The sequence below is a fragment of the Neophocaena asiaeorientalis genome, unplaced genomic scaffold, assembly GCF_003031525.2.
Source record: "Neophocaena asiaeorientalis asiaeorientalis breed wild unplaced genomic scaffold, Neophocaena_asiaeorientalis_V1.1 scaffold62, whole genome shotgun sequence".
In the NCBI taxonomy this organism is placed as follows: Eukaryota; Metazoa; Chordata; class Mammalia; order Artiodactyla; family Phocoenidae; genus Neophocaena; species Neophocaena asiaeorientalis.
The window spans coordinates 5,218,644-5,232,331 of NW_020175191.1; the positions used below are offsets into that span (position 1 = coordinate 5,218,644).

Below are 13,688 nucleotides of genomic sequence, written 5' to 3' on the forward strand. Positions count from 1 at the left end.
GAGTGGGCACTATTCAATTGCCCTCTGCAGTAGGAGCAGGAATCTCTTGGGAAGTGGGGTTATAGGTAACACAAGGCAAGGATTCTTTATAGAAGTTACGATTCTGGGTTGCCCAACACCACTGGATGAAACCTGGGAAATGAACTTTCCCTTGAAATGACTCAGGAAGACAAGTTCTGTAGATTTCAGTAGCACAGAGAGCATCCTCAGCTTCTGCTGCAACCCAGCTGTCCAGATGGGCACCACAGCACACGGTTTAAACGTGGAAACACATAGGCTTAAGCCTGCACCAGCGGAACCTGTGGTGGCACCTGTGGGTGCCACTCTTGCCAGAGAAGAGGGCAGGGTTGGGGATAACAGTTGCTCTTGTGAGAAGACAGCAGAAAGGATGCTGGGCCAGGCTAGATAAAGGAATGATGTAGGGAAGCTGCAGCAGAGCATTGGCGTTTGAGAACAGGTGTCAGGCTGTCTGTGTTCAAGTCCCAGCTCTGCCACTCACTGGATATGGGACCTTGGGCAAGTTTTCTAACTTCTCTATTCCATAATTTTTTGCATCTGTAAAATGGGGATGCTAATAATAGTAGCTTCCTCAGAAGGCCCCTGAAAGGACTAAGTGATACAATACAGGTAAAGAACTTAACATAGTATCTGACTTGCCGCATGTGAAACGTTAAATCAATGATATTGATAACCATTATTAATTAGAATCATTTGGAAAGATGGCAGATCAGAGCACAGGGAGGAAATAAACACTTTACTAAATGCTTGTAGTGACTCATTTTAAGTCAGATAACAACCTTGAGAGGTAGGAATTACTGTTCTACCCATTTTATGAATAGGAATAAAGAGGCTCTGGGGGATTCAATGGCTTGCCTAAAGCCCCGATTCTAGCAAGTAGTGGAGCCAGTATCAAACTCAGTCTTGTCTGAGTCTGTCCTAAGCCTATACTCCTTCCACCACATTTTGCTGATATCCAGGGCCAGACTGAGATATAGAGAGAGCCTATCCACTAAAACAGTATCCCCACCTTATGTAAAAATAAAAAAACAATGAAAAACCATAAAACAAGTGTAAGAAAGGCCAACATCTGTCTATTTTCTCAGTGACAAAATATGTATCAATTTCTTTCCAAACAACTTCAGTGCTCCTGTTTCGGTGCCATAAGCACATGCCTGATTGTTTTATCCAGTGACCAAAGATGGAGCATAATTAGGAGGCAGTGTCCTGTGGCTTCCTGCCCTGGCTTCCCTAACTTCAGAGGAGCTTCTGGGTGTGGCCAGGAAATAGTACAAGTTTTAGGAGGTGCTATGTGAATGCATTAATAATAGCAAATTATTATTAATGGTACTGATGGTATCAATGAAAACAATAATAGCAGCCATTTATTACACACGTATGTGTCTGGCGCTTTATAAACACTTTCTCGTGTAATATTCCCACAACAACTTTATTTTACCAGTGAAGTTCTGGGAAGTTAAGTCATATCCCGAGGGACACACAGTTAATGTTAGACCTGAGATTAGAACAACTCTGATCCCTAAATGTTTCTACTATACAGAGCTGTTCAAAGTCACCCAGTGGGTGAGTGATAGCACAGGGACTGACAAATTATAGTCAGGGACCTTTCCACTGCATCTCCCTCCTTCTCAAAGGGTCATCCACGAAGGCTGCCCTAAAGCCAGCCTAATGGGAGCTGTTCAGCCTCTCTTCCAAACAACCTACCTCAAAAGCATTTTATGTTTTATGGGGTCCACATTTAGAGCTTGTAAGGAGTGGAATGGCTATGAGAAGGTGACATACACAGCCTCAGGAGAGTTACAAAGAAATAGATTCTTTTCTGTGTTTAGGAATATCTTTACATCTTTAAAATCTGTGTTCTCAGGAATATTGCCTGCAAGGCATACCAGAAAACACCCTTCTCTGCCACATCTCTGCATGAATGTTATCACTGGTATGGAGTGATGGGAAGGAGTGTGGGTTCTGGAAGCAAATTTCCAGGGCTTGAAACACAACTGCGCCTGCTTGCTTGCTGTGTGCAACTTTAGGCAATTTTCTAATCAGGACATAGTAATATTTATCTCCTATTTGTTGTGAGTGGTAAATCAGATAATATATGCAAACTTATTTAGCACAGTGGGGTGAACACAAAAAGGATTCAAAAGATATCACCATCACCGTCATCATTATCTACCTAATGCTATTTGCTTAATTTCACTGTCTTGTGTATTAATCCAGCTAACATTTTATCTAATCTACTTAAAGTGTGATAATATAATGCTCTCGGGTAAGGGTTATGGTCCTTTTAATAGAGGCAATTTAGAAAAATCCAGCTAAACAGTGTTAAAGTAATAAGCAGCCCACTTAATCCAGAATAGCCAGCTTTTACCTTATGAAATAGAAAGAAGGCAGAAAGTCTTTCATTGGTGGTGGGGTTTTCATATTACTGGTGGTACACTGCTGAACTGAGTGAACTGTAACTTTTATCTATTCACCCCTCCATGCCTCCGTCCACTTGTCTATTCAAAAAGCACTTAAGGGGCTTCCCTGGTGGCGCACTGGTTGAGAGTCCGCCTGCCGATGCAGGGGACACGGGTTCGTGCCCCGGTCCGGGAAGATCCCACGTGCCGCGGAGCGGCTGGGCCCGTGAGCCATGGCCGCTGAGCCTGCGTGTCCGGAGCCTGTGCTCTGCAACGGGAGAGGCCACGACAGTGAGAGGCCCGCGTATTGCAAAAAAAAAAAAGCACTTAAGGAGTACCCTCTGTATTCAAGGAACTGAGCTCAGTACCTGAGGCTGCTGTAGCTATGCCACAGGAAAAGGTATAAGTAGCAAAATGTTGACTGTCACAGGGAAGCTGAAGTTATAACTAAAGAAGAGGAGTTAAGGACTAGTGAGGAAGCTACCAAAACGTATGTATTGATATCTTTAAAAGTCCAAAATATTTGCTTTACTAGTCAATATTTTATTTCTATATATATATTGTAGAAGATATAGAAGTATAACATACATACATAAAGTGTACACATAATTGTGCAGTTTGAAGAATTATCACGACTTCTCCCCATGTACCCAGCACCCACACTGAGAACTAGAACTTTACTATCCCCCAGAAGTCCCCTCGTGCCCCCTCCTAATGGCTGCTCTCTCACTCTTCCCAGGAGAATAATCATTATTCTGCCTTCTAATAGCAGAGGTTCATTTGCCTGGTTTTTATACAGAATGTACCGTCTTGTGTCTGGCTCTGTCGCTCAGCATTACGCTTCTCATATGAAAACGCACCCGGTCTGTCAGTCACCAGGAAATATTTAGAAGTTAAAATCACAACAGTGTCCCACAAGATCCAGTGCCAGTGAGGGCGTGGAGCACTGGGTCCCTCATACACTTCCTGTGAAGAGGGACTTGGTAAATCACTTTGGAAAACTAAATGGCGGTATCTACTAAGGGCTGTTTATTGGTTTTCTGGACATACTGTTTTGTGAAGTGCTTATTTTAAGATATTAGAAAAAGAATTAAAAGACATCAACAACTAGGTCCTACTGTACAGCACAGGGAACTCTGTCCAGTCTCCTGGTTTAAGCCATAATGGAAAAGAATATTAAAAAAAAAAGAAGGTATATATGTGTATAACAGAGTCACTTTGCTATATAGCAGAAATTAGTACAACATTGTAAATCAACTATACTTCAATAAAAAATTTTTTAAAATAAAAAAGAATTTAAATGGATCATCACTTAAAAAAAAGAAAAATTAAGGGACTTCGCTGGTGATCCAGTGGGTAAGATTCCGTGCTTCCAATGCAGGGGACCCAGGTTCGATCCCTGGTCAGGGAACTAGATCCCATATGCATGCCGCAACTAAGAAGTCCACATACTGCAACTAAAGATCCTGCATGCTGCAGCTAGACATGCTGCAACAAGGATCCCGAGTGCCGCAGCTAAGACCCAGCGCAGCCTAAATAAATATTTTAAAAAAAGAAAGAAAAGACATCAAAACAAAATGGAAAGAGGGACATTAATAAAGATAAAAGCCAAAATTAATTAAATAAGAAAATCAGGGCTTCCCTGGTGGCGCAGTGGTTGAGAGTCCGCCTGCCAATGCAGGGGACACGGGTTCGTGCCCCGGTCCAGGAAGATCCCACATGCCGCGGAGCGGCTGGGCCCGTGAGCCATGGCCGATGAGCCTGCGGGTCCGGAGCCTGCGCTCCGCAACGGGAGAGGCCACAACAGTGAGAGGCCCACATACTGGAAAAAAAAAAAAAAAAAAAAAAGAAAATCAGAGAAAGTAAAAAGAAAACCAAAACCTGGGTCCTTCAAAAGTACTATAAAGCTAATTAACACCTGTAAACCTATTTTAAGATATGAGAGAAAAAAAAAAGATATGAGAGAGAGAGCGCCCAAGATGAGGAATAGGAAGAGATGAAATAAAGAAAAAACAAATTATAAAAGAATATTAGAATGAAACAGGCTAGTGAGCTCAGAAACAGATCCATTCGCATTTGGATACTTGATTTATGACAAAAATGGCACTAATGAGAAGTGGGGGAAGGATAGTATTTTGACCAATCTTGCCGCTATCTTTGCCCATGCACAAAATTATTCTAGATAGTTGTAGATATAAATGTGAGAGGTTAAACATTAAAGCTTCTACAAGATAACCTAGAAGAAAATGTTTATGACCTTGGGATAGGCAGACTTCTTAAACAAACTGGTTACAAAAAACTCCTGGTATAAAGGAAGAGGTTGATAAATTGGACTATGTTAAAATTAGGAACTTTGCTCATTGAAAGCCATCATTAAGAAGGTGAAAAAGCAAGCCACAGAGTAGAGGAGATTTTGCAATACACGTAGCCAAATTGCACCCAGAATATATAAAGAGTTCCCACATATCAAAAAGAAAAAGATAACCCAATAGAAAGATGGATGAAAGACAAAATATACATTTTTCTTGATAAAAGAAAATGGATGCTTATGTCTTTTCTAGGCAAACATATCTACAACGAGTTTTCTTCATTTAGGCCTTGTGATTACTAGTTAGTGGCAGCACACACACTGTAGGAGAGTGACACAGAGAAAAGACAGCTGGAACTATAAAAACTAAAGTTATGAAGTAACAGCTTTGGCCACAGACTAAGTTAAGATAAACGTGTCGTCCTGAGTCAGGCACTTTAAGGGAAATGAAGCAAACGACTTGCTTCAGAGAGGACAGCTGCTGGTCTAACTCATTCAATGTCTTAATTCATCTGGCATCCATAATAGATGCTTCTGAGACATGGTGTCCACAGAAGAGAAGACGATTCCTGCAGTTGACATCAGTTAGCTGCATTCAGAAACTCGCCATCCATGCCGCAATGGCTTCTGTTTCCCACGTGGAATGGCAGTTATGACCAGGATAAGGATTCTCATTAAGAACCCTGTGTACAAAGACTTGACATTCTTTAACACTTCAGCTGAAGCTTCATTGCAAAGGAATCATCTACTCAGGCCAGCCATTGCTAGAATGGCTCAGCCACAGCACTTTACCTATGATCCCAGAGTGATATCTTCAGCACTATCTGGTAGACAGAACACTCTGATAGACATTCCATTTGATTCTCTCAACTACCTGGTGATGTAGACATTATTTCCTCCACACCATACATGAGGAAACTGAGGTCCAGGGAGTTAAATGAATAAAGTGCAGAGAACACAGTCAATGAGTAGCAGAACCAGTTCTCTACTCTGAAGTTTTCTTGGTCCAAGATCTGTGCTCTTGCCATTCTACCACACTGAATGATTAGGGACTTAGTGACAAGGGGTGAATGGATCAATGATAATGCAATAAATCACATACCTGAAATACCAAAACCGATGATAAGTGCAGTTGCTCCAGCCAGAATAATGATGGCGCTAATAATGCTGTGGAGAGAGAGAAAAACAGGAAATTACTTCTTCATTCGATTTGACGTGCTGCTTCGCAACCTGGGCTCATACCTGTCATTTGTAAGAGGTGTTACATAAAGAGTCTCAACGTTTTCTTCAACATAAGCTCTTTCCTAGAAATAGGTACCTTAGAAAGGAATCTCAGCGATCCCATCCCTGTCCGCCTGGGGTGCTGGGATAGATTAAAGGAGTGGCTCTTTTATCTGGCTATGTGTGTCATCGTTCCTATTTCCAGGTCAGTGAAGACCATACACAAAGACTGCTGGGGAAAACCCGATGGCATTTCTGTAATGCCAGGTGCCACTTGAGGGGGGACTGGTTCCATCCCCAGCCCACCCTGAGCATTACTGCCCATCCCTCTTACATCATTAACCTATCTGTTTTGTCTCCTTCCATAGACTTTAAACTCCTAAGGACAGCGGTCACGTCTTCACTTTGTACCCACTCATCTCTAGTCCACTTCACCCTGCAGATCCTCGACAGGAGTTAGTTTCCTCTTATTAAAAAAGTAAGACAGGGCTTCCCTGGTGGCGCAGTGGTTGGGAGTCCGCCTGCCGACGCGGGGGACACGGGTTCGTGTCCCGGTCCGGGAGGATCCCACATGCCGCGGAGTGGCTGGGCCCGTGAGCCATGGCCGCTGGGCCTGCGCGTCCGGAGCCTGTGCTCCACGGCGGGAGAGGCCGCAGCAGTGAGAGGCCCGCGTACCGCAAGAAAAAAAAAAAAAAAAAAAGTAAGACAGAAAGTTTAGAAAGTACAAATAAGCAAAAATAAGACAATAAAGTCACCTGTAACTCCACCATCCAGACATAACAACCACTGACTTCTCGATATGTATCTCGCCAGTTTTCAATGAGCAGATTAACAAATGACATTTGGGAAATAAACAAATAAGGACGTATTGCTTACATTTACTGAGTGCTAGAATTACATAGCAGACATGTTGTTTTAGGCACCATTTATGGATTATGTCATTTATCCATGTGATAATCTTATGAGGTAAACAAATATATTACGTCCATTTTACAGATGAGGAATGACACAGGGAGGTCAAGCATCTTCCGTACATTCACATGGTTGGTAAGTGGTAGGGCTGGGATTAGAATCTGTCTCCAGAATCTGCACCTGCCTACTTCCTACGCTGCCTCCCAGGGGTGAGGGCTCACAAGTGGTCTGTCCCTCCTCTCTGCCCAGAGGGGCCCATGAGGGGATACCGGCTTTAGCTGGTGAGAGGGACTCAGGCAGAACAGAAGGTGCAGGTCAGAGCTGGCATGGGGGCAAAGCAGTTCCTGGGAAGCTTGCCCAGTGCTGCCTGCTCTGGTGCATAAGTCATCAGGCAGGTGTCCTCGGCCACACGTTCATTGCTGGCAACTCATACCCTCCCCACACCCACGCTGATGTTACGCAATAGGCACGACAAAAGAAAGGCACAGAGAGGCAAAGAATGATGCTATAGAGAGAAAAGGGGAGCACGGGGCATTTTACTTGCTGCCCTGAATAGGCTCATCGTACCCAGCTCTCCTCAGCTCAGGGAGGGGCCCACCAGAGAGAAACAACAGACTTACAAGAAACAATCTGAGTAAACAGTTACCCTGGAGGATAAACCCTCATGAGGTACAGCCATAGAGGCAGCAACTGAATAAGCAAAACGAAGCTTTTAATAATAGGGTATCTGCAGTTGATTCCAAGAAGAGGCCACATATGACCACTTCCCCTCTCTTTACACACCCAGGTGTGGCCTCAGATCTTACTGGTCCAAGTGTGTGAGAACAGGTGGACAAACTCATAGCAAGAGGTATTATACTATCTGGCTCTCTTTGACTACTGAGCTGACAGCAGACTTGCTTTTGTGACCCAGGAACTCACTCACCTTTTGGGTGAATTACTTCATCTCTCTGAGACTCCGTTTATCCTTAGAATGGGAATAAAAGTAATTCCTGCTCCACCTTCTGTAAGTGTTACAGGTTGATGCGTGTCCCCCTCCAAATTTGTATTTTGAAGTCCTAAGCCCCAGAACCTCAGAACGTGACTTTATTTGGAAATAGTCATTGTAGATGTGATTAGTTACGATGAAGTCATACTGGAGTAGGGTGGGCCCCTAATTCAACGTGACTGGTGCCCTTATAAAAAGGGGAAATTTGTGCTCGCAGGGAAAGCACCATGTGAAGATGAAAGCAGAGATCCATAAGCCAAGGAACACCAACGATTGCCAGCAAACTACTAGAAGCTAGGGGAGAGGCCTGGAACAGATTCTCCCTCACAGCCCTCAGAAGGAACTAATCTTGCTGACACCTGGACTGCTAGTCTCCAAAATAGTGAGGCGATATTTTTTTCTGTTGTTACCCAGTTTGTGGTACTTTGTTACAGCAGCCCTAGCAAACCAATACAAATGAGTTGTTTTAAGAACAAAACTGACAATGATTGTTGCATATTCCATAAAGGGCTATTCATGTTACTTTTTACTATAAAAAATTTACTTGTGGCTTTTTGCTGCAAGCTTATTATCAAAAGCTAGGACTTAAATCTGGAGAATAACCCAACTGGTGATAATGAAAATATCATAGTAGTTTGATATATCAAAAAAAGCATGTACTAGGCTTGGTGCTAGGCATTCAATGTGCATTTTGTCATTTGCTTGAATTACCAGATCCTGTTCTCCTTAATTTCTCTCATGTTCCTCCATTTCTATTTCCACCGTCCCTGGTCACCATCATGTCTCACCGGCATCACTGCAACCCTCTCCTGACAGCCCTGCTTCTGGTCTAGACCTCTCCAACCCATTCTTCACACTGCCAGAATCAGTGGTGACCCCAGAACTTCTGTATGAGTGTGGCTTAGGGGAGATAACCTAGTTGAAAGCGAGGCCGAGGGTGATCACTGAGGCAGTATAATACTGTAATCACAAGCATGGCTTCTGGATCCAGCCCGAATAGGTTCAAGTCCCAGCACCACTACTTACTAATTGTGTGACCTCAAATTTCCATTCCTTCTTGTGAAGATCGAGTTAAACACATTTTAAAAGATCACCTAGAACGGTGTCTGGCGCAGAGGAAGCTTTAATACTATTAGCTATTATCATTCCTGTTTTTCTGCTATGGTTATATAACAAGCACATGTTTCTAATGAAGTATATATCTTCTTGGTGGTGCTGATGGAAATGGTTGTGAGGACCAACTGTTACCCTTTGGTTAGCTACTGAGCTATTGGTAAGAATGATTACAAAACTAGTCATTATACTCCTCTGCTTAAAACTTCAAGTGCCTTTTTATTTCCCTCATGATAAAAATCCACTTTTTGATGTAGCCAGCATGGCCTTCCAAAGGGGGCCTTGCCCTCTCTCTCCAGCCTTGCCTCTCCCCACACTGCCCCGGGGGTCCTGCACTCCAGTCGCACTGAACCATCACAGGTCTCCCTGCTGCAGACCTACCCTCTCTAAGGAGGGGGTTTGGACAGCAGAGACACTGAACAGACACCTGGATACTCACCAACAGGAAGGGGACAATGGAGGTTTTAGGTTTCAGTCAAAGCAGCTGAGCCCATCTTCCTTACCCCCAGGCCCACACGCTTCGCTCGCTGTGGAAGCAGAACGCTGCCGTCTGGCAGCAAGTTCCCTATCTAAGCAGAAATCACCTTGAGGTTTGTTCTGAGCCGGTATTCCCTTGGGAAACCGCTCACCCTCCAGAGCCTTGGAAAGAGAGGCAGGAACTATCAGAGCAGCCAGATGAAATAATTCTTGTCTGATGCTTATTAAGTTTTTAAAAAGATGAATAAAATATTTCACATAAGGTGCTCTTACATTGCTTTGCGGTTTTTACTTCCCCAGAATAATTTCCAATAACTGCTCTCCAGGAAATTTTTAAAGCAAATCTGTGTCTTCTAACCACTGCACTGGAATTCACAGTGCACATTTATTAGACCCTCCTGACAAAAGAGCCCAGATGAAAGTCGATGCCTTTGGGGGATTTGCTCACTTAATAAACATTTATTAAGTACTTACTATGTGAAAGACATTGTTCTGGGCAATATGGAGAAAGTATAGAGATGACGTAAACAAAATGCCTGCCCTCAAGGGACTTAGTGTAACTGAGGTAAAACACACACACACACACACACACACACACAAATAAAACATACAACCAGAGCCTTGGAAAGAGAGGCAGGAACTATCAGAGCAGCCAGATGAAATAATTCTTGTCTGATGCTTATTAAGTTTTTAAAAAGATGAATAAAATATTTCACATAAGGTGCTCTTACATTGCTTTGCGGTTTTTACTTCCCCAGAATAATTTCCAATAACTGCTCTCCAGGAAATTTTTAAAGCAAATCTGTGTCTTCTAACCACTGCACTGGAATTCACAGTGCACATTTATTAGACCCTCCTGACAAAAGAGCCCAGATGAAAGTCGATGCCTTTGGGGGATTTGCTCACTTAATAAACATTTATTAAGTACTTACTATGTGAAAGACATTGTTCTGGGCAATATGGAGAAAGTATAGAGATGACGTAAACAAAATGCCTGCCCTCAAGGGACTTAGTGTAACTGAGGTAAAACACACACACACACACACACACACACACACAAATAAAACATACACAAACATACAGATGCACACACACACACACATAACACACCACTGTAATAAGACATAATGTGGTGAGGGCTTCCGTGAAGAGAGGAACAAGTTCTCACAGGAATTCTGGGGAGGTAGGAAGTATTTAAATCTGAGAGAAATAGGGAGAATCAAAGTGCAGTTTCGTGACCAAATTTCAAAGAAAGTAAAGAGAAAGCCTTTGTTCAGAAATATATTTAGCTAATTCATGCTGCAATGCAGTCTCTCTCCAGGGCAGAACCAAAAAGCAAAGTGGTTGTTTCTGCTGCACTGCATGGGGTCAGGACCCAAGCATCACACTTTAGTGCTCTGGGCTGGGAGAAGGTGATTTCAGTGGCTGTAGAGCTCTACCTTTCAGGGGAGGGACCAGCCTTGCAGCCTGGGAGTCTGCAGACACATCCATACTACCCGAGGACGGCCTTGCTCAGTTCCTTCACATGTCTTTGCTTCAGCTGCGGCCGCTCTCTGTGGCACTTGAAAGAAACGAGGCATTTCTATTAAGACATGTTGTGTTCCTGAAAAACCTCACATTCTACAAAATCACACAATGAAGGTAACAGGGCTGATGGGAAAAAATAGGGTTAAGAGCAGATTATTCAAAGTCTATGTGACTTTGTAATTGGTCTCCAAGAGATGCAGTAGTCGGTACCTTGGGAGGTAAATTGGATGGCCGAAGCAGGCAGCCCACCCAGTAGGCCCAGAAGCTGCTTTGGGGAAAATTTTAAATGCGCAGAAACAATTGAGTCGAAACTCTGACTTAAGGTGCCGTGAGCCAGTGAGACTGCTGTGAAGGTGAGTATGATGGGGGGAAGTGGAACCTGGGAGGTGCAAGGAACCTGGGGTGTGTGTCTCTGGGGCAGGAGCCCCAAGGGCAGGTGTTCACTTAAAATTAAAAGAAAAAAAGAACGGAAAGCCACACTGAGCCCTTCCCACTGAAGCTGTCATTCTTCTCTGCTATTTCAGCTCCCCTTGCCTTGGAAAAAGTTGCATGTGAACCAATACTATTTCCATGGTAAGCCATTATTGTTCCCCTATTTTCCAACCACATATGAGCTAATTAGTGCTCTAGAAATCTATATAGCAGCAGACAGACTGCATTAACGAATTACCAAGAAATAAACTGGGATAGAGGTACCTATCTCTTAAGGACAATTCTCATTGTATCAGAGGTCCATGAGGGTGATAAAACAATAGCTAATTCTTATTGGTCACGTTCTGTGTGCCAGTGCTATGCATACAGAGTCTCGTTCATTCCTTACAACAATGCTACGAGGTAAGTACCACTATCTTTACCTTTTGACATGTGGGGAGACTGAGGCTTAGCTTAAGTAAATGACCAAGCTCTCACAGCTAGAAAATGGGAGAGCCGGGTCTTAAACCCAGCTCCAACTTGTGAGCCTGTGCTCCTAAGAGCCACACTTCTAGAAAAAAGTGCCATATGGCAGGAGGCTACAAGTTTGGAAGGCTCCCTTGGCCTCACCCCTGCATATCTTCTCTCGCTCCATTTCTGAACACAAGGCCTTCCTTGATCTGCTACGCCATTGTGTAGAGCACTCATCCCAGAAGACGTCAGCTGCTCTTTGTTTTATTCAAACATTAATGGTTTCTCTGTTGTCCAGTTTCAGCCTCCTTCTCAAATACTTAGAAGCTGAGAGACACCACATTCCTTATAGATCATCAGCTTACCTCCACTTGTGTAACTGGTAAATGATTAACGCTCTGAAAATCAGATTAAGTTAGCAAACGTGGGATTCATCTGAATAAATTCTACTCTTAAATATTACAAGCAGAATATTTGAGTAAATCAGGTAAATAGTTGAATAAATCAAACATATTACTTTGTTCATAAACTAATAAAGTAACTAGGTTTATAAAGGAATGCTGAAATTGAAGACGTTTATTTCAGCCTATCCAAAAAGTTTCTCTTTCTCTCTCTCTTTTATTCCCCATAAAAGGAGAAAAGGAATTATTTTAAATACTATACGAAGCACTGGGCCTCAAGGGAAAATTATGTAACTGTTTTCTAGATATTGATTAGTATAGGTTTTAGGTTTCTGAGAAGTTTAGATTGCCATGTACTCAAGTTCTTTTTTTCCCTGAAGAATCCAGGACGTAGAGTATGTTTCCCTAACTCTAAGTGCCTCTCCTTCATCTCTTTATATTGGGAAAAGCAAGGCGAGCGTGGGTCCAGGGAACCCAGACCATGAGCATCAAGAGTGGGGAAGAAATTGGCAAAGAGGAGGCGCTATTCCTTGCAGCTTGAGGAGCGTGTGTGGAAGAGGGCGCCTCCTTTCTGGGCAGGCCTGCTCTGTCCACACTGCGGCGGTCAGCATGGCTTTGTGTTCGGGAAAGGGATTTTAGGAGACTGCGTATGAGAGACTTGGGTGCTCTCAAGGGTCAGGTTGAGGCATCCTTTCTTCTTTCAAGCTGCCACTAGGGGTCCTGACACAGGGTTGTGGGGTCCTCCAAAGCACAGGCCCCAGGATTACATCATACGTGGACCCCAATGCCGCAAAACCAGGGAGACATGACCAGCAAATAGATTTCATCTCGTGCACCAACTTCTTTTGAATGATTCTTGGTGGTGGCCTAGGATATTGTGTTGGAAAAGATTGCAAGGCTGCCTCGGGGCTCAGCGAGAGAGAGGGCCACCACTGATGAGAGATTTCTAAGTGAGCATTTCCAAGTGAGCCCTATCCCTGGGTTAGCAGCAACACATGAAAGGGGGCTTTCACTGACCGATCACTACGAACTACCTGAGTCTCAGGCTAATTTAATGGCAAAGTAGGGCAGTGTTAGCTGACACTCCAATGTCAGCGAACAGTCCAATGGCAGCGTTAGCTGACACTCCTCCGTGTGCATTTTGGGCCCTAGGCTTTAAGAAGAACACTGATGAACATGTATATTTAGGACAGTGTTTCTCAAGCTCAGCCCTATCGACTATTTGGGCCAGATGATTCTTGGTTGTCGGTCTGTCCTGTGCATTATAGGATGCTTAGCAGCATCCCTGGCCTCTAGTTAGGGTACCAGTAGCACCCCTGCCCCACCTGTGACAACCTAAAATGTCTCCAGATGTGTTACCCCAGTTGAGAATTGTTGATCTAGTAGTAACAGGACCAGGGCGGTGATGTGATTAGAAGACGAGTCTTTTGAAGAATAGTTAG

General features: G+C 43.6%; 1 protein-coding gene across 1 annotated transcript in view; it reads right to left on the minus strand.

Annotated features, from left to right (window-relative positions):
• VTCN1 (V-set domain containing T cell activation inhibitor 1) overlaps nucleotides 1–13,688 on the minus strand; it is a 53,316-nt gene that overhangs the window by 15,967 nt on the left and 23,661 nt on the right. Inside the window, 1 exon segment of the mRNA XM_024764801.1 lies at nucleotides 5,828–5,892. Within this exon segment, the coding sequence (XP_024620569.1) occupies nucleotides 5,828–5,892 (65 nt within the window).